The sequence below is a fragment of the Pseudophryne corroboree genome, chromosome 4 (genome assembly GCF_028390025.1).
Source record: "Pseudophryne corroboree isolate aPseCor3 chromosome 4, aPseCor3.hap2, whole genome shotgun sequence".
NCBI lineage: Eukaryota > Metazoa > Chordata > Amphibia > Anura > Myobatrachidae > Pseudophryne > Pseudophryne corroboree.
In genome coordinates this window covers 217,833,140-217,853,823 of record NC_086447.1, presented here as the reverse complement: position 1 = coordinate 217,853,823, position 20,684 = coordinate 217,833,140, and the positions used below count along the sequence as shown (strand labels likewise).

Here is a 20,684-nt window from a genome sequence, read left to right as displayed (position 1 = left end):
AAGATGTGAGGACACATCTGTAATCTGGTTTCTTTTATACCATATACTGTAGTTTTTAAAAGTATCTAATTTACTTTATCAGAATATGAATAGTTTCTAGGTGTACCCCTAGATCCCCAGCCATTTTATTAAATTTTCCATACCCCCACTTCTAAATTGCCACTGGTATACACATTTGTATGTATAAGCAGCCTTTGCTTGCTGCTCATTCTTTGTTTAGGCCTGAAGTTATTGATCCGTACATTAAAGGGATAGGCTTCTTGGTTTAAAGTTTCCGGTCTTCCAGCGTTGTTTGGACATCTTCTGCGAGAACTCCTTGGCCCTACAGATTGGCTTCACCATCAACGGGGTAGCGTTTATCCACTAGCTGGCAAATATACCTTAAACCAGCTAACAACATTATTTCTCTAACGTCCTAGTGGATGCTGGGGACTCCGTAAGGACCATGGGGAATAGACGGGCTCCGCAGGAGACATGGGCACTTTAAGAAAGAATTTAGATTCTGGTGTGCTCTGGCTCCTCCCTCTATGACCCTCCTCCAGACCTCAATTTTGAATCTGTGCCCGGACGAGCTGGGTGCTGTTCAGTGAGCTCTCCTGAGCTTGCTGTAATAAAGTATTTTGTTAGGTTTTTTATTTTCAGGGAGATCTGCTGGCAACAGACTCCCTGCATCGTGGGACTGAGGGGAGAGAAGCAGCCCTACTCTCTGCAGATAGGTCCTGCTTCTTAGGCTACTGGACACCATTAGCTCCAGAGGGATCGTACACAGGATCTCACCCTCGTCGTCCGATCCCAGAGCTGCGCCGCCGTCCCCCTCGCAGAGCCGGAAGACAGAAGCCGGGTGAGCATAAGAAGCAAGAAGACTTCGAAAGCGGCGGCAGAAGACTCCAGTCTTCACTGAGGTAGCGCACAGCACTGCAGCTGTGCGCCATTGCTCCCACACACACACCCGCATACTCCGGTCACTGTAAGAGTGCAGGGCGCAAGGGGTGCGCCCTTGGCAGCAATTAGGACCTCTTGGCAAAAGTTTTGCATATATACAGTTGGGCACTGTATATATGTATGAGCCCCCGCCAAAATATTGTACATAAAAGCGGGACAGAAGCCCGCCGCTGAGGGGGCGGGGCTTCTTCCTCAGCACCCACCAGCGCCATTTTTTCTCCACAGCTCCGCTGAGAGGAAGCTCCCCAGGCTCTCCCCTGCAGATACACGGTAGAAGAGGGTAAAAAGAGAGGGGGGGGGGGCACATAATTAGGCGCAGAAATCATTATAACAGCGGCTACTGGGTTAACATTAAGTTACTGTGTTATTCCTGGGTTATACAGCGCTGGGGTGTGTGCTGGCATACTCTCTCTCTGTCTCTCCAAAGGGCCTTGAAGGGGAACTGTCTTCAAAAAGAGCATTCCCTGTGTGCGTGGTGTGTCGGTACGCTTGTGTCGACATGTTTGACGAGGAAGGCTATGTGGAAACAGAGCGGGAGCAAATGAATGTGGTGTCTCCGCCGACGGCGCCGACACCTGATTGGATGGATATGTGGAAGGTTTTAAATGATAATGTTAATTCCTTGCATAAAATGTTGGATAAAGCTGAAGCCTTAGGACAGTCAGGGTCTCAGCCCGTGCCTGATCCTACGTCGCAGCGGCTGTCAGGGTCTCAGAAGCGCCCACTATCCCAAATTGTTGACACTGATACCGACATGGATTCTGACTCCAGTGTCGATTATGATGCAAAGTTACAGCCTAAATTGGCTAAATCCATCCGTTATATGATTATAGCAATTAAGGATGTGTTGCGCATCACAGAGGAAACCCCAGTCCCTGACAAGAGGGTTCATATGTATGGGAAAAAAAGGCAGGAGGTGACCTTCCCCCCCCTTCACACGAGCTAAATGAGTTATGTGAGAAGGCTTGGGAATCTCCAGATAAAAAACTGCAGATTTCCAAACGGATGCTTATGGCGTATCCTTTCCCGCCAACGGACAGGTAACGCTGGGAATCCTCCCCTAGGGTGGGCAAAGCTTTGACACGCTTATCCAAGAAGGTAGCCCTGCCGTCACAGGATACGGCCACCCTGAAAGATGCTGCGGATAGAAAGCAAGAGGGTACCCTGAAGTCCATTTATTCACATTCAGGTACCTTACTAAGGCCGGCAATTGCGTCGGCCTGGGTGTGTAGTGCTGTAGCAGCATGGACGGATACTTTATCTGAGGAACTGGACACCTTAGACAAGGATACTATATTAATGACCCGGGGGCATATAAAAGACGCTGTCCTATATATGAGAGATGCTCAAAGAGACATTAGTCTACTGGGCTCTAGAATAAATGCTATGTTGATTTCTGCCAGAAGGGTCCTGTGGACTCGGCAATGGACAGGTGATGCCGTCTCAAAGAGGCACATGGAGGTTTTACCATACAAGGGTGAGGAATTGTTTGGGGAGGGTCTCTCGGACCTGGTCTCCACAGCTACTGCTGGAAAGTCAAACTTTTTGCCATAGGTTTCCTCACAACCTAAGAAAGCACCGTATTACCAAATGCAGTCCTTTCGATCACAAAAAGGCAAGAAAGTCCGAGGTGCGTCCTTTCTTGCCAGAGGCAGGGGCAGAGGAAGGAAGCTGCACAACGCAGCTAGTTCCCAGGAACAGAAGTCCTCCCCGGCTTCCACTAAATCCACCGCATGACGCTGGGGCTCCACGGGCGGAGCTAGGCCCGGTGGGGCGCGTCTCCGAAATTTCAGCCACAAGTGGGTTCACTCCCAGTTGGATCCCTGGGCAATAGAGATTGTGTCTCAGGGATACAAGCTGGAATTTGAGGAGATGCCCCCTCACCGTTACCTCAAATCGGCCCTGCCAGCTTCCCCCTTAGAGAGGGAAATAGTGTTAACTGCAATTCACAAATTGTATCTTCAACAGGTGGTGGTCAAGGTTCCCCTCCTTCAACAAGGAAAGGGTTATTATTCGACCATGTTTGTGGTACCGAAACCGGACGGTCCGGTCAGACCCATATTGAACTTAAAATCCCTGAACATATACCTGAAAAGGTTCAAGTTCAAGATGGAATCGCTCAGAGCGGTCATCGCAAGCCTGGAAGGGGGGGATTTTATGGTGTCTCTGGACATAAAGGATGCACACCTTCATGTCCCCATTTATCCACCTCATCAGGCGTACCTCAGATTTGTGGTACAGGATTGTCATTACCAATTCCAGACGTTGCTGTTTGGTCTCTCGACGGCACCTGGAATATTTACCAAAGTAATGGCGGAAATGATGGTACTCCTGCGGAAGCAAGGGGTCTCAATTATCCCATACTTAGACGATCTCCTCATAAAAGCGAGGTCAAGAGAGCAGTTGCTGATCAGCGTAACACGCTCTCTGGAAGTGTTACAACAACACGGCTGGATTCTGAATATTCCAAAGTCGCAGTTGACTCCTACGACTCGTCTGCCTTTCCTGGGCATGATTCTGGACACAGACCAGAAGAGGGTTTATCTCCCGATGGAGAAGGCTCAGGAACTCATGACACTGGTCAGAGACCTATTAAAACCAAAACAGGTGTCGGTGCATCACTGCACGCGAGTCCTGGGAAAGATGGTGGCATCATACGAGGCCATTTCCTTCGGCAGGTTCCATGCGAGGACCTTTCAATGGGATCTACTGGACAAGTGGTCCGGATCACATCTTCAGATGCATCGGTTAATCACCCTATCCCCCAGAGCCAGGGTGTCTCTCCGGTGGTGGCTACAGAGTGCTCACCTTCTCGAAGGTCGCAGATTCGGCATTCAGGACTGGGTCCTGGTGACCACGGATGCAAGCCTCCGAGGGTGGGGGGCAGTCACACAGGGAAGAAATTTCCAAGGTCTGTGGTCAAGTCAGGAGACTTGCCTTCACATCAACATCCTGGAACGAAGGGCCATATACAACGCCCTACTTCGCGACCAACCGGTTCTGATTCAGTCAGACAAGATCACCGCAGTGGCTCATGTGAACCTAGTGGATAAGTGGGGCCTACCAGATGTAGACCTGATGGCGTCGCGACACAATCGCAAGGTACCGGTCTTCGGAGCAAGGACAAGGAATCCTCAAGCAGCGTTCGTGGACGCACTGGCAATTCCGTGGAACTTTCGGCTGCCGTACGTGTTCCCTCCGGTGTCACTTCTGCCCAGGGTAATAAGTTCAATCAAGAAGGAGGAATCCTACTTCTGATCGCTCCAGCGTGGCCCAGACGACATTGGTTCCCAGACCTACAGGGTCTCCCGATAGAGCGTCCCCTTCTACTTCCGCAACACCCAGACCTCATCGTTCAGGGCCCTTGTGTATACCAGGATTTGGCACGGCTGGCTCTGACGGCGTGGCTCTTGAAGCTTCAGTTCTGAAGCAGTCGTTCAAACCATGTTGAAGGCCCATAAGCCGGCTTCGGCTCTGATTTATCATAGGGTCTGAAATTCTTACTTTGCTTGGTGCACAAATTCTTTCTTTGCTTGGTGCACATCTATCAATCATGACTCTTACAAGTTTAGTACGGCCAAACCTTTGGCCTTCCTGCAACGGGGCCTGGACTTCATCAAGGTTCATATTTCTGCCTTGTCGGTATGGTTTCAGAGAAAAATTGCGACTCTGCCTGATGTTCATACATTCACTCAGGGTGCGTTACGGCTTCAACCTCCCTATGTCCCGCCTGTGGCTCCTTGGGATTTGTCAGTGGTTCTAGAGGCCTTGCAAGAGTCTCCGTTTTGAACCTCTTGAGTCTGCGGACCTTAAGTGGCTTACTCTTGAGGTCTTGTTTCTGCTGGCTATTGCCCTTACTATACGGGTTTCAGACTTGGGTGCCTTATCCTGTCGGTCACCTTTTCTGATTTTTCACCGTGACTGTGTGGTTCTTCGGACACGCCTTGGTTATCTACCTAAGGTGGTGTCTTCTTTCCACCTTAATCAAGAGATTGTGGTTCCGGCCTTTGTCTCTCCTGTTTTTTCCTCCAAAGTACGATCTTTGGATGTGGTACGGGCTTTCCGTATCTATGTGAAGAGGACAGCCTCCGTTAGGAAGTCTGATTCTCTTTGTACTTTTTGGTTTTCACAAATGTGGCTGGCCTGCGAATAAGCAGACCCTGGCTATATGGATTAGCAGGGTGATTGCACAAGCTTATGTACAGTCTGGTCTTCTAGCTCCTGCTACCATCAAAGCCCATTCTACTGTCGGTTGGAACTTCTTGGGCGGCCCGCCGTGGTGCGACCCTTGAACAATTGTGCAAGGCGGCTACGTGGTCCTCAGTGAACACGTTCATAAGGTTCTATGCCTTCGATACTTCCACCTCCCGGGATGCTTCCTTTGGACGCCGGATTCTTGTGCCCGCTACAGTGCATCCCCTCCCATGAGGAACTGCTTTAGGACATCCCCGATTTTATCCCTGTGAAACCCAGTGTACCTCGCTTCAGAAAAGGAGATTTATGTTAAGAACTTACCGTTGTTAAATCTTTCTGCGATGTACACTGGGTTCCACAGGGTGCCCACCCTGACGCACTTAGCTTCTTTGGCTTTGTATGGCATTAGCCGCTGATACCTTCTCCTGTCGTGAGAATGGGGGTAATTCTGAGTTGATCGCAGCAGGATTTTTGTTAGCAGTTGGGCAAAACCATGTGCACTGCAGGGGAGGCCGATATAACATGTGCAGAGAGAGTTAGATTTTGGTGGGTTATTTTGTTTCTGTGCAGGGTAAATACTGGCTGCTTTATTTTTACACTGCAATTTAGATTGCAGATTGAACACACCACACCCAAATCTAACTCTCTTTGCACATGTTATATCTGCCTCCCCTGCAGTGCACATGGTTTTGCCCAACTGCTAACAAAAATCCTGCTGCGATCAACTCAGAATTACCCCCAATGTGGTGTACGTGGCTACTAACTGTTGTCGTCTCTTTTACCTGCTACTGCATTGGACTGGTTAACAAAATTGAGCTCCTGTGCACGGAGGCGGGGTTATAGAGGAGGCTGCGCTGAGCATCTTCGGAACAGTCAAAGCTTTTAGCCTGTTGGTGCCTTGGATCAAGATCCTACTCTACACCCCAATGTTATCCCTGTGGAACCCAGTATACTTCGCAGAAAGAGATTTAACAACAGTAAGTTCTTACCATAAATCACCTTTTCCATGTTTGCGGTATTCATCTTTGCATACATGATTGTCCTACTCTAAAGTCATAATGATTTAAAGAAAGCTGAAAACGCTCTTTAGTAAACTTTTTTTTTTTTTAAATTGTTATTTTATTTCCTAAGCTGTAGTTATAAATATACCAGCACTAGCAAAAAATGGAACAAAGTTTTTATTTTTTTTAGACGGTATATTATGGTTAAATTTAAGCAAAAATTGAAGCTGGATTTAGCATACACTACTTCTTGATGACCACTAGAGGTCCTGCAAAGCAAGCGACGGAGTAAAAAATTGTAGCTTAAGTAATTTTAAGCTACTTCTCCACTTTTTTTAATTTAATTAATTTTTTTTTTTTTTAAAGGTTTCATTAAATATGTATGTCTGCAAATAGAATGGTATTTTGGTTCCTCCGTGTTTTTAAAATGCAAAAACCAAAATAAAAAAAAATGCATAAAGGAAGAACCTGAGAAAGTTATAAGTGGGCCTGATTTATAAGTACACACAATGTTGATTGCAGACGCGGTGGAGCAATGTTTTGCTGCATATGTGCCAAAGCTGTAATGCGCACGTGCGGTGATGGATTAGAGTTGGCGCTCGCACAGAGCATTTATTTGCAAAGCAAGTAACAGGTAGTCAGTGTTTTGGGGGAGGTAAGGGGGTGTGGCCAGAATAATGCAAGTGTTTCGGGAACTTTCTCTCGGCATGCCACAGTTGGCCACTGCAAATGCGTATACAGTTGGAGAAGCCCCAGCATCTTAGGTGAGACGCTCATTCTGAGCGTAGAGTTGCTCAGAGGTTCCATGATGCAACTGTTGTTTCTGATTTAGTAAGTAACTGCCGGATGTGAGATGCCTGCAGTGAGCGGCGTCTTTATACACAAGACAGCATCTGAGGAGTCAGCAGAATTTTTAAAATATGCTGTGTAAGATATCGCGGCTGCACATGCAACTGTGTGCCCCAGGCCCAATATCTTTTACACTTGGTGTAATGTCATTTATGAGATATGATTACTAAAACCTTTAATACTAGAAAAGCACTAGTGTTCATAGGGCCTTATTCATGTTTGCACGCAATTGCGATTCTCTAGGCTACAGGGCTGCAAGAGAAGCTGCCACCCAGGAATGAAAAAGAGCCGCCCGTGGGACTCCTCACAAGCTCAAGCACAATTGCATACACATTAGCGCACTGTGCGCAAGTACAGAGACCACTGAGGTAAAAGGTTGTTCTATGGCTACACAGACTGGCCACAGCATTAGCGACTCAGATGCACGTATGATCACGCAGTCGTTGGAAGATAAACGGCCTTGACACACCTGTGTTTTCCCAACCACTCTGCTTAACCTCCTCCAGACGACCACTTCCTGTCAATGACTCTGCGACAGAGTTCTCAGTGCAAGCGGGATCACAGCAGCACTCGCACATGTGCATTGCGATTGCAGCACATGCTCAGTTTGCCAATAATTGATCCGTTGTGTGAACATCGCCCATTACTTACAAACATAGGCCCATAGTGCTTACTTATATGATCACAGAGAACGGACTAATCTATGAAGACAATCCATGCAATATGCTCTGAACCTAATTGCTTTAGTAGGACTGGTAGACGTTTACCCCTTCAGATTAGTCTATGTCCCTCCTTGTGTCATTGAGGATCGCACGTTAGCTATCCGTATCCGAAAAGAGCCAGTGTTCAGAGCACCTGTGACATCACTCTTCATAAAACCAGGGATCACAAATAATTTGTCAGCTACCAATATGGAAAAAGAAGGGCTTTGCAAACATAGTGAAGCAAGTTTTTAAAACCTTTCAGTTTTTTAATCTGCAACTTTATAAGTGTACGTCAATCATATAAAAATAAATCCTTTGACAATGTTGTACTTGGTGCCCTCTGATCCCAGAGGTCTGTCTCTATGTTGGAACCAGCATGTGCGATTTTATTTCATGGTTCCACGTTCTGGGGCTGAGTTTGAGTCAGACGCAGTCATGGCTATCCTGGTGTACATCAAAGTGTCTGAGTGTGCAAGGACTGAGCGCCTGCTGTCTGTGTCTATAGATTCGGAAATACTGCTTGGTGTCTCTACCGATGCATTGAGGTAATTTTGATGTCAAACGTCGTGTGCTGCGTTATGGGCTCTTCACGAAGGATGCCAAAACTATTGATGAGGTTGTCTCATCAGTAGCACTTTTTGGACGACCACTCCGTGACTTGTCAGCCGCAGTCCCAGTTTCTAGGAATTTGGAAATTAGGCACCTGACAGTGTTATGTGAAATTGGAGGTCTTTCTGGGTGCTGGTTGTTAAAATCTGCAGCTATGACACGGAAACTTCGTTCTCCAGACATCAAAATGACCTCAATTCTCTCCTTTTGTCAAAGCCATCTTCAGTTACCTGCAACAAAAAGTGGTGTAACTTTTGAACCTTAACTGCTATTTCAAATCTGTTAGCAGCCATAAACTTTTCAGCAAATCCTGATGATGTTTGACTTGTTACACGACCCCATTTGAAAAAACTGACTTAGATTCAAGATGGCGCCCATGTTTGGTACATACCCTAAAAGATAGCCCACCTCACCCATACCTTACTGGAGTATTCAATTTTCCCATTTCCTGCGCAGTTTAAAAAAGAAAAGAAAAAAGGGTGTACTGTGAATTTTTTTAATCACCCTCTAGATCTGAAATCTGTCTGTATAATAATTTGTCATAAATAACAGTTCATGTCTGCACCTTCTGGTTGGAGCATGAGAGAGAGGCTTTTAAATGGAGGTGTCTGTATGTGCATACTGCCAGATTTGGTAAATGAGTAAGGGGGACTCCCAACTCTATGGCCACAGCCATTTGTAGGGTAATATATGAAGAGTGATGGTCGAAGTCCTAAATCACAATGAATTGCTACATAATGTATGCTTAGAATGTGCTTTGTATTATGAGATAAAAGCAAAGTCTAATACATTATGCAAAGCTGTAGCTGTATCCGTAATGACGTCGGAATAAAGGCATAGGGCCTGATTTACAGGTAGCCGCAATGCTGATGTTTGTGCAGCTGAGCTGTTTATTTTTTTATTTTTTTGTATGAACTGTGCATGGTGATTAGCTGCCAAGGACGCAATGAGGATTTCTATGCAAAGTGAGTGATATAGATTGATTTATTTTTTTTGCTGAAAATTCGTGTTAGTTGCAGTGCGAGTAGGGCACTAAGAGACTGTGCTGATTAATTTGAAATGCAACACTTGTATATCCATGTACGACTGAGTCTCTGAACCTGTATACGAAGTGCTATGATGCCGCTGTTCCTTCATACAGGCTCAGTTGTACACAGATATACAAGTACCACATATAAAATCGCCACAGTCTGCCGGTGCAGCACCCCTTGTCTCGGCTCCTGCGCACCCCTATGGTCACTTCTCTTGCTCTGTCCACATGTTTGGTGACTTTATCTTGTGGAGCGTCTCTTCCTGCAAAGCGGTGCCTGCTGTTGCTAGGACAACCGTGTACTATCTGCACGTTTCTGTATATTTACTATAGCAATTCACTCCTCTGGTTGTATTTGTTCTTCAATCTAGACCCAACTCAAACACCCCTGTTTTAAAGACTTTATCTGTAGTAACCTTTCTGATTGCAGTGCACAAAAAGCAGTCTGGTTGCTACAAGCAACACATCCTTTTCTATACTTTTGCCTGTAGAAGTGCCCTGTTAAACTGAGACATAGAAAGAAATGTGGTTATAAGGTACAATATAAGGCAAAACATTTTTTTATACGTTATATGTCCAAAGTTTGTTTTCTGATCATTGAAGGCAGTACCAGTAATGGTTCTGTATAAGTTATTAAACAATGTTGTATTTTCTTCTGCAGCGGTATTTTATAAATGACACCTTCACACAGAGCAGCGGCCCTGTGTTCCTGATGATCGGAGGGGAAGGTGCTGCCAATCCGGGTTGGATGACAGCTGGTACATGGATAACATATGCTGAAAAGATGGGGGCCCTTTGTCTACTACTGGAACATAGGTTTTATGGCAAAAGTCACCCAACCAAGTAAGAATAATGATGGCACATAAGGAAAATAGTTATATAGTACCTTACTGTTTCTGTCTAATTAAAACTTACTATTATGTGTTTTTGTACTGCAGTTAGTGGTTTCTCATTTGCTATACCACACAACTATTTCATTTATAAATGTCAAATCTCATCATTTTGGCTCTGTTCACTTGTATGTGTTTCTCAGTCTTGTTGGCCATACGCTCCTACTTGTAAGTAAATGTCTGATAGAACCTGTGGACTTAAATCACATTAAATAACGTGTTGACTTAATTTGAGATAATGATTATGAAACACCTGCTTCTTCAATAATACAGTGGCGGTGTTTGGCATTATTGTCATTTCTAGAACAATGTTGATGGCTACAAGGTCCCATACATCAGGCAGATATCTGGCCAAGTCCTGGTTCGGGAGAGCGGGGAAATCCAACATACTGAACATCCTAGTTACGCCACCAATTCCGACCAAAAATTTTTCAGGATTGGCAATTCAGGGCTTTTTAACATGCTGTTATGTGAACCGCAGAACAGGGACTTGAGTCGAGGTTGTATGACACACACTACTGTGTAGTAAATACATTTGTATGCATAAGCATACTGTGCGGATGGCTTATTTGTCATTTAAAATTTGCTGCCTAGTTTTGTTGCATTTGGGAAGGGGGAGTACATGTCTTCAGGTGCCCGCCCTCCTGTTACATAAAGGTGGGAGCTGTAATGCTCTTCTGCTCGTAATTCATGATGGTTCGGTCTGTCTAGTATCTAACAAAGATGAGTAGAGATCTTCTGTTTCCCTCTATGGAGTATTGGGAGGGGACTTGCTTCACGGTGGGATGTTTTGAGCAGTCCTTTCCTGAGAGTTTATATTGTGGCCTGTTATTTGTGTACAGTGGGCATTAAATAGCATCTACCAAGATACCTTTTATTTGTCTAAGAGTTATGGCATGACGTATACTTTCGGTCTTCCCTATAGGGATATGAACTTGGAAAATCTACAGTACCTGAGCAGCCAGCAAGCCCTGGCGGACCTTGCCCACTTCCAGACTGTGATGACTGAGAAACTGGAGCTAGGTACCAGGAAGTGGATTGTGTTTGGAGGATCTTATCCTGGATGTCTTGCAGCATGGTACAGAATAAAGTATCCTCACCTGGCCTATGCAGCCGTAGCCAGCAGTGCACCTGTTAAAGCTGTAGTCAATTTTCCAGGTAAGTGCAACCTGTGCTGGATTAAGCCCTGTGAACGCCCCAAGGCAGTCACAATCTCGAGGTCCCTCCCCCCCCTCGCAAATGATCTCCTAATACATTTTTATTTTTACTAACCAACAGTCTATGATCTAGAAACTTTAATATGAATCTGATGTCTATGGTTTATGTACTATAAGTTGTTAATGGGTACTTTGCATTAATACTGTATGTTTTCTATAGAGTCTTTAATGTAAAGTTCTTGTTTCTTTGAGTTGATTAATATTTTTTTTCTTTTGAAAACAATTTAAGAAAGCTTGATTTGTAGTTTTCTTTCCAGATCAAATCTGTATTATTTTGATGGGCTGTATTGTCACGGGACCCATATGCCAGTGCCTACTCTGCCTGTTTGGTAATCGGGCACTGAGTGCAACACACATCCAAGAGCAGAACGTGTTTCTTGTACAAACCTTCCACTAACATCAAAACACCACAAATGAGAACAAGTCAGTCCACTTTAAAATGGCCAAAAGGTGCAAAAGAGAGCAGCTCACTACAAAGGGGGAGGGGGTTGTTATCAGACTTGGAGAGAGAGAAAGTACTAACCCAGTGTTTCCCAACCACAGTCCTCAAGGCACACTAACAGTCCTCGTTTTAGTGATATCCATGCTTGAGCACAGATGCTCAAATAAAAAAATAGTAACTAAGTCACCTGTGGTTAAGTATGTCCTTAAAACCTGGAATGTTAGTGTGCCTTGCGGACTGTGGTTGGCAACCCCTGTGTGAACCAATCAGTTTGTGACTGCCATGTTGCATGCTGTGTTTGAAAAATGTCAGGAGCTGATTGGTTTGTACTATCTCTCCAAACTTTGATAAATATCGCCCTAAAAAAAAATCATCAAAACCTCCAAAAAAACACCCATTCTTTCCTTTCACTCAATTGCCGTGAGGAAAGAAAATATAATACCTTTTTTCTTAGAGTGGTTAAAATGTAATAGTAAAATGTGGCAGGGTGTACTCCAGACAGCCAGCCAGGTAGTACATCCCATTGGAGGCTCAGACACTCCAAATAGGCAATGCAGACTTCCCATATGTTATCAACCAGAAAAAAAGTACAGTTGTACCCTTTCTATACTGCTCTTAAACACAGTAAAGGGTGTTGTTTAATGGTCTTAACTAATATTCCAGAGACTACAGAACGTGATGCAGTTAAAATGCTGGCTGTCAGGATCCCGGCATTCAGGAGACCAACACCGGAATGCCGACAGATCCCACCGCTGCCCCGTTCTCCCACTCGGTTGGTGGGTCCACGCCATCAACCGAGTGGGAATATATTCTGTGGCTAGCCACCGGGCCTAAAGCTTGGCAAACGCAGCAAGCCCGACTGGCGGGATATTAGCAGACGGGATGCCGCTGTCGGTATACTGACGGCCGGAATCTCGTCTGCCGGTAACACGCAACGGATCCTACAGTACACCCCATCAATTGCATAGTGTGTTTGCAGTGGATGCATTTTAATTTTGTGATTTACAGAAATATGTATTGCTAAATTGGTTACTTTAGATTATCAGCACTGAAGCATGTGCATTGAGCCCTCTTGTTTGAAGTCTTAAACATAGATCCATCACCGTGAAGAGTCCTGATAAACCCTTCTGTGTGGTGGTCTTTTGTTTTTTTTAAAGGTGCTTGTGAGCAGCTCGTTGGTATTCTAATTCCAGATGGCGTCATGACTGTATTAACCGACAGACTTGTGTAAGGAGTCCTTAAGAAATCGATTAATCTCTGTCTTGGCATGATGACTAGTGTCATGTGTTTTTTGTTTCTTCCCTGCGACTTTAATTTGAGAAACCTAATTTCACCATTCGTTTCAGTCATAGGTTTTATTTGCCAGTGTGCCAAATGAAATGCGGGCGGCACTTCCTGTGCAGCTGAACGGTTTCATTGTTCAGTCAGGATAGCACAGAGACCATGTTACAGCTGAGCACTTGTTAGTCATTGCTGCTTCTAGAACTAAGCTCTGACCTGTACAGAATTTTAATTGATGTTTTTTGACAGAAGAGTCCAGACGACCCTTTATTTGCTAATCCCGACCACCACCACCAGTACAGTCATTTGTGAAAGAGACAATGGTACCACCTGCGATCCTTGCTAGTAAACTGGCTGCTGGAACTTTTAAGTGACTACACCAATCACAAGAGAACAATGCAAAAAAAGGGGGAAAAAGTTCCTGCGCACTGGAAAGGGTATATAGCACACCTTATTTGGTGTGATTAAAACCTTAACCAATTTTTCTAATTATATGCAAGTTGATTTTTCTATCAGACAGATCTCTCCACGTTGATATGTATAAGTACAGATATTTCTCCTAAATTCTGGAGAAAATGTATAGACCACCTTATTCAGGGTTTTTAAATTTTAACATCCGTCTTATTTATCGCAGAAAATGTACAATAAAAGAAAAAGTCTCGTGATAATATCATGAAATGTATAAAGTCCAATCAAAGTCCAATAATTCGGATCAATGAAAAAGCAATAAGTCTCTTATCTGGTATCCTCCTTAATATTTGTAGTAAGTCGTCCCCACCGTATATGATTCCTTGTCTAGCTCCTCAGTTTAGGTACATGCAAAACAAATAATAGGGAATCATAGTGCAGACTTCTACAAATTTATTCAAAAAACAATATTTTACACTTAAAATGCGTACCACAACTGACCTTCCAGGAAGGCACAGTAAATAGCGTACAAGGGTATTTGTGAAGCTCCCCCTATAGAGCTGTACCTTCACCAGGTCCTGGGCAGCCAAGAGCACCAACGCGTTTCAACCAATCAGGTCTTTGTCAAGGTGTAAATGATGTTGGGATAACCAGATTTTTATAGATGAACATTAAACACGCCCACTTCCTGTTGTAGGGGGCGTGACTGATAATTTTAAATTTTAAAAACTTTTAAAACAATACAAATAATTCCCCACAGATAGTAATGTTCCATAGTCAAGTGCATTAGTTAAATATCACTGTATTAGTTACTGCCAGGGTGGTTACAGGATCGTAAAATTGCCGAAAAACTGGTTTTTTTACCCTTGCGTTCCAACCTTTGGAACGCATAGCGTCATTTCCGGTTCCGCCGGAAATGACGTTTACTAGCCGGGATCGCGGCCTGGGGGCAGTGACGATGTGCCGCACTGTCCTCCCTTCCGCCGGATGTGAATGTACTTTCCGCTCCTGGCAATAGGCTTTATGCAGTGATGCGTTCCACATGGATGGAACGCATCCCACGACTTCCGGTTTCGTCGGAACTAATGGTCTGGCTGGTTCAATATTAAAAAATACTTTAAAATTAATACAGTGATCCAAATGAATATTTGTAAAAAGACAAACACATAACAATAGTGAAACAAAGGAAGTTAATTTTGCTACAGAGTCCCTATTGTTTTGAAATTGGTATCAACCCCAGGAGTGTATATACTCCACCCCTGGTTCAGTGGGGATACTTCTATTCCCACAGGGATATTCGTAATTTGTAAAAGATATTAAATGAATGATAAACATGTTATACTGTTCTAAAACGAGCATTTAAAAAAAAAAAAAAAAAAAGGGAAAGGGGAGCATTCAGAAAATAAGGATTAAAAAGACCCCTCCCTAAATAAACAAAATTCATGGAGATTTCTCATTTTAATATATTCAAACTCCTGGAATATATATCGAAATTTTCATGAAACATATGTGTAATGTACTCAATAATACCAGGTTCATACAACTATAAAACATAACCTTTGACCGAGCTGAACAACTTATTCTGAGTAGATAAAATTATGAATTAAAAATTGGAATCTAATAACATGAGAAAAATTGGATTAATTGGACCCTATGGTGATTCTATAAGAACCAACTGAAGCATGTGCATTGAGCCCTCTTGTTTGAAGTCTTAAACATAGATCCATCACCGTGAAGAGTCCTGATAAACCCTTCTGTGTGGTGGTCTTTTGTTTTTTTTAAAGGTGCTTGTGAGCAGCTCGTTGGTATAATAATTCCAGATGGCGTCATGACTGTATTAACCGACAGACTTGTGTAAGGAGTCCTTAAGAAATCGATTAATCTCTGTCTTGGCATGATGACTAGTGTCATGTGTTTTTGTTTCTTCCCTGCGACTTTAATTTGAGAAACCTAATTTCACCATTCGTTTCAGTCATAGGTTTTATTTGCCAGTGTGCCAAATGAAATGCGGGCGGCACTTCCTGTGCAGCTGAACGGTTTCATTGTTCAGTCAGGATAGCACAGAGACCATGTTACAGCTGAGCACTTGTTAGTCATTGCTGCTTCTAGAACTAAGCTCTGACCTGTACAGAATTTTAATTGATGTTTTTTGACAGAAGAGTCCAGACGACCCTTTATTTGCTAATCCCGGCCACCACCACCAGTACAGTCATTTGTGTTTTACCATCTTCCACTGTCTCATCAGGCCAGAAAACGCAGTAATAAACATCTGATCTGATTGTACTTGTTGAAGCATTTAATGCCGTCTAAAAAGCCAGATTCCAAAATGCCTACTTATTATGTATAACCTATAAATTAACGATTATTGTTCAAAATAGAAGTCTATCTGCTTCAAAACTTTGATGGAGCCACATAGAATTTTCTAGTGGTTTGGAACCCTGACGGAATCTTATTTGCATAGAAGTAAAGAACCAGCAAAGAATGATTGTAGCGACATGAATGAATTCTTAGTTCTATTCTCCCATGAATTGAAATACGCATAATGTGTTGTATTCTCACAAGGCTTTCCACTCTTTCTTTGTAGAATACCTAGAAGTTGTGCAGGCCTCTTTGGCTAAGAATCACTCGGATTGCCCCAGGACTATTAAATTGGCTTCAGACACCTTGCTAGAATTGCTAGTTTATACAGAGAATTATGAGAAAATTACAAAAGATTTCAAGTAAGTTGTCTATTATACATTGCTTGTCAGTGCTAAAATGTGTACTGTGTAATTCTGAGTGTATGCGGTTTTAATCCCGATGTGTCAGACCGTACAATCGCTTAACAGTAGCTTCAAATCACTGCACTATGGGCAAAACCATGGGGGAGATTTAGATTTGAGAGCGGCGTGTCCCAAACACATCTAAACTGCAGTTTGAACATTTGTGGGCTACATGTATTTAACCCACATGCAAAATAAATAAATGTATTTGCACCCCTTGCATTGCAATATGGTTTGTGGACGTGCACTATGACTTGCTCTGTTTTGTTTTATTCCCCACTCAGAATCAGGCCCTATATTGTTCCGGCTAGGTACTTACTGGCCTAACCTCTCCTACATCAAATCTGCCTACAGGTGTAGATGCTAACGCAACATTAAACTACAGACAGGGGTGGATTTGGAGGTGAGGCCGCCCCTAGGCACAACAGTAATGGCCGCCCCTTCCCACCTGCCTCATATTATAATTTTTACTGATTGGCTATCATCAAATGAGGGCTTACAACCAATTGAATAGAATGATAAAGAAAAAGCCACTATTTATTTTATTTTTCTAATTATGTATAGATATTTACTAAGTAGGACAGCTTACAGGGGCAGTATGTGCATGTCCTATCAGTTTACACTCAACTCATGGTGTATGGTACAATACAGTGGAAATAATTAGCAGTTACTGGTACATTTCAGGCTGACAGTAACAAATAGTAGCATCCAAGTGTCGCCCCTAGTCATGTGCCTCACATGCTAAATGGGAAATTCACCACTGACTACAGGGTGTTCTAATCAGTGGGTGCGGTATACAAGATTTATATAATTAGACCGAACCCATATGGTCGACATGGACAAAAGGTCGACACTGGAAAAGGTTGACATATAATTTTATTTTATTTTTCATTTTTGGGTCAGTGTGGTTAGTTTTTTGTTTTGTTTTTTCTATCTGGGACCACCATTTGTAGAAATGTTGCCTCTTGTGGGCAAGGAACAAGTCCAAAAAAATGATTGATCATTGTCATGCCGACCATATGAACCAGTCGACCTTTTGTATGTTGGCCTATAGTCCGGATCCCCTACTGCATCATACCTGCATGTCCTGTTTTTAAAGCCAGATTGTGTGTACTCCATGTGAATGATAATGTATTCCAAACATTTGTAACGCTGTCATACAGATTAGAATGTATGGAAACATACACACTGTGAATTTATATTGTGCGATATTGGTACTTTCCACCGTTCTGTATAGTGTGTATGCCCAATCCGTCGCTCACTGCCGTTTACTGCATTGTCCCGTTGGATGTGCTGCATGTCCAAGGGACGATTCCATGGCTGACTGTTACATGCAACGTGCAACTAATACATTGGGGTAAATTTACTAAGATGGGAGTTCTATGTAACATGGGATGTTGCCCATAGCAACCAATCAGATTCCAGGTATTATCTTCAAGAAGGTGCTAGATAAATGAGAAGTAGATTCTGATTGGTTGTTATGGGCAACATCCCATCTTAAATAGATCTCCCATCTTAGTAAATTTACCCTATTGCAGGGGCGGCCAAACTTTTGGAGTTGGTGATCTACTTTGAAAGCTAAAAAGCTTTTGTGATCTACCTAGGAGGAATAATAGCGCGCGCCGCAGGCGCGCGTCCCAAAAAGGGGGTGTGGCAGAACAAAAAGGGGGCGTGGCAGAACAAAAAGTGGGCGTGGTATAACAAAAAAAAGGGACGTAGCCTTGCTGCACAGAGTAATGCAGATAAGGGTAGTATTGATGACTCTGTGCGCAAAATACTGCTGCTGGCTTACATGTGCCCTTATGAGGTTTCCTTCACCCCTCACCACAGTGATACAATAAAAGATTTTTGAGCAAATGACTTAGCCTGCGCTGTATGGATGAGGTCCTAGTCACGACAATCTTCCCAGACTTCAACTTACGTCACATTCAGTTCCACCATAGGGAAATGAAACAAAAGTGATAATAGTGAAGTCTGTTTTATTATAATGTCAATAAAATGTTACAATTTAAAAGGTTTTATACACAATGAAAGTCAATTATAACACCAATTGGCTCCTGGTGCAAGGTAAATGCAGGGAAATTACCGGAGATAAATGGAACTGTGGCCAAACAGTCCCAAACAGTGCATGAATAATTGATGTGGACCAACTGTCCAATCAGCAAACAGCTCTGGTCACCTGGCTTCAGACTCCGCGTTCCCTTCACACCTGGAAGCTGCCGACGCGTTTCCACCCCAATCCGGGGTCTTTTTCAAGGTTTCCTGGCGAATAACTGACTCTCCCATTACATGCATATTTAAATAAACACTGTCCAATCACACGCCAAGGAGCACAGGTGGACCCTATACAAGAATCATCTATAAGTCCCATGGTCCCGTGCTGTGCTCCTCCCTATTGGCTGTGTCCGTGTGCATGTTTTGGTTCCCATGGAAACGGACTATCCCCTCGTCACGTCACTTCCGGTGATGTACTTCCCGTTCTCTGTTGGTTACCTGGTCCTCCTTGTATGCATTCTTTATGCTCATCCCCTTCATCTCGCGTCTGGATGCTTCCGGGTTTCCGTGGTAACCCGATGTTTTCCCCCAGAGTCTCCGTCGCGTCACTTCCGGTGACGCGTGCCTTCGTTACCATGGTTACCCGGCGCTGGTTCCCGTAATCTTTCATATTATGATGAACAGCATAAGAGTTGTTATCCTTAAACTTTTGAAACGTGGAGTACATTTATTTAAAACTGGATCCAATACCTATTTAAAATCACCAAATAGAATAGTATTAAAAATATGAAAAATATCCATAGGAAAAGGACTTCTGTAGGTGATGTCACTAGTATGGTGCATATTTAATAAAGTGCATATATGATGGTACTGAATCTTGTTATATATTAAGTCCCTGTTTGTATATGGAAACACAGATGCATATTCTTATCAAAAAGTATTTAAAAATGATAGATTTAAAAAGGATCATAAAAACCACTTAATCTCAAAATCAACATTTAAACCTCCTGGTACAAGCGTGCCTAGTTCGAAAATCATTTTCATCTCCGCTTGGGCCAATTGGCTAGAAAGATCCTTTTTTCTCCAATGGCCCTTGATGTGTCTCAAACCGCAGAACTGTTTTATTGCAGTAGGATTACAACCATGGTGAACTCTAAAATGTTCTGAAAATGCATGGGTGGTGAGACCCTTTCTGACATTCCTAAGGTGCTCACTAATTCTTACTTTTAGGGGTCTGGAGGTCCTGCCTATGTACCATAGTCCACATGTGCATTCAATTCCATAAATCACATTTGAACTATTACAGGTGATGAAATCTCTGATGTTCACAATTTGATTTTTCACTTCCACATTGGTAATTTTATTCTTTTCTGAAGCTATCCCCCTACAGCCCAAACAAAGGCCGCACCTGAAAAAGCCTTTCGATTTAATCGTTCCCATTGCCTTTTTTGGAGGCAATGCACTTTTTACCAAATTGGATTTTAAATTTGGTGCCCGCCTAAAAATGCATTTTGGTTTGTCCGGTAAGCTGCTCCCTATTATGGGGTCCTTTTTAAGTATTCCCCAATTTCTCCTTATGGATTTTTCTATATTCTTGTATTGTGAGCTGAATGAAGTAACGAATGCTAATTCTAAATGTTCTCCTTTCTCCTTCACTGTTGGATTGAATAACTGCTCCCTATCCATCAAAGTGACCCTGTCCCTTGTTGAACTCACTTTTTCTGGATTATAACCAGAATCCAAAAATTTATTCTTCATCTCTTCCGCTTGTGTGGTAAATGTTTCAATGTCTGTACAGTTACGTTTTAAACGTTTAAATTGGCCCTCCGGTATTGAATTTAGCCAATCCGGATGGTGGCAACTTGTTAGACCGATGGATGTTCCGGAGTCCGTTGGTTTGGTGTAATTCTTTGTTCGTATGCATCCCTCTTTGATAAAAACGGTAATATCTAAAAAATTAATCGTTGTAGTGCTGTATTCAAAAGTGAAACGTATATTAAAAACATTGTCATTCAGGAATGTGAAAAAATTCTTGAGAAGATCTTCTCCACCAGTCCATATAAAAAATACGTCGTCAATATATCTCTTCCAGGACACCAGGTTCGCTCCAAAGGGGCAATTGTTCCAAATATTTAAATCTTCCCACCGCCCCATGAAAATGTTGGCGTAACTAGGAGCGAACCTGGTGCCCATGGCTGTGCCGACATTTTGTATATAAAAATTACCATTAAAAACAAAATAATTATTCCTTAAAATAAACTGGACACCTTTCAATAAAAATTCCTGTAGATCCTTCTCTAAAGTGCTTTTCCTTAGTGCAGCTGATAATGCCTCCACACCATCCTGATGTTTAATGATGG

General features: G+C 43.2%; 1 protein-coding gene across 1 annotated transcript in view; it reads left to right on the top strand.

Annotated features, from left to right (window-relative positions):
- Positions 1–20,684, top strand: part of LOC134909239 (putative serine protease K12H4.7) — a 121,551-nt gene that overhangs the window by 8,508 nt on the left and 92,359 nt on the right. Inside the window, exons 2-4 of the mRNA XM_063915917.1 lie at positions 9,991–10,172; positions 11,145–11,377; positions 16,152–16,287. Coding sequence (XP_063771987.1) covers positions 9,991–10,172; positions 11,145–11,377; positions 16,152–16,287 — 551 coding nt within the window. The remainder of the gene's footprint in view (positions 1–9,990; positions 10,173–11,144; positions 11,378–16,151; positions 16,288–20,684) is intronic.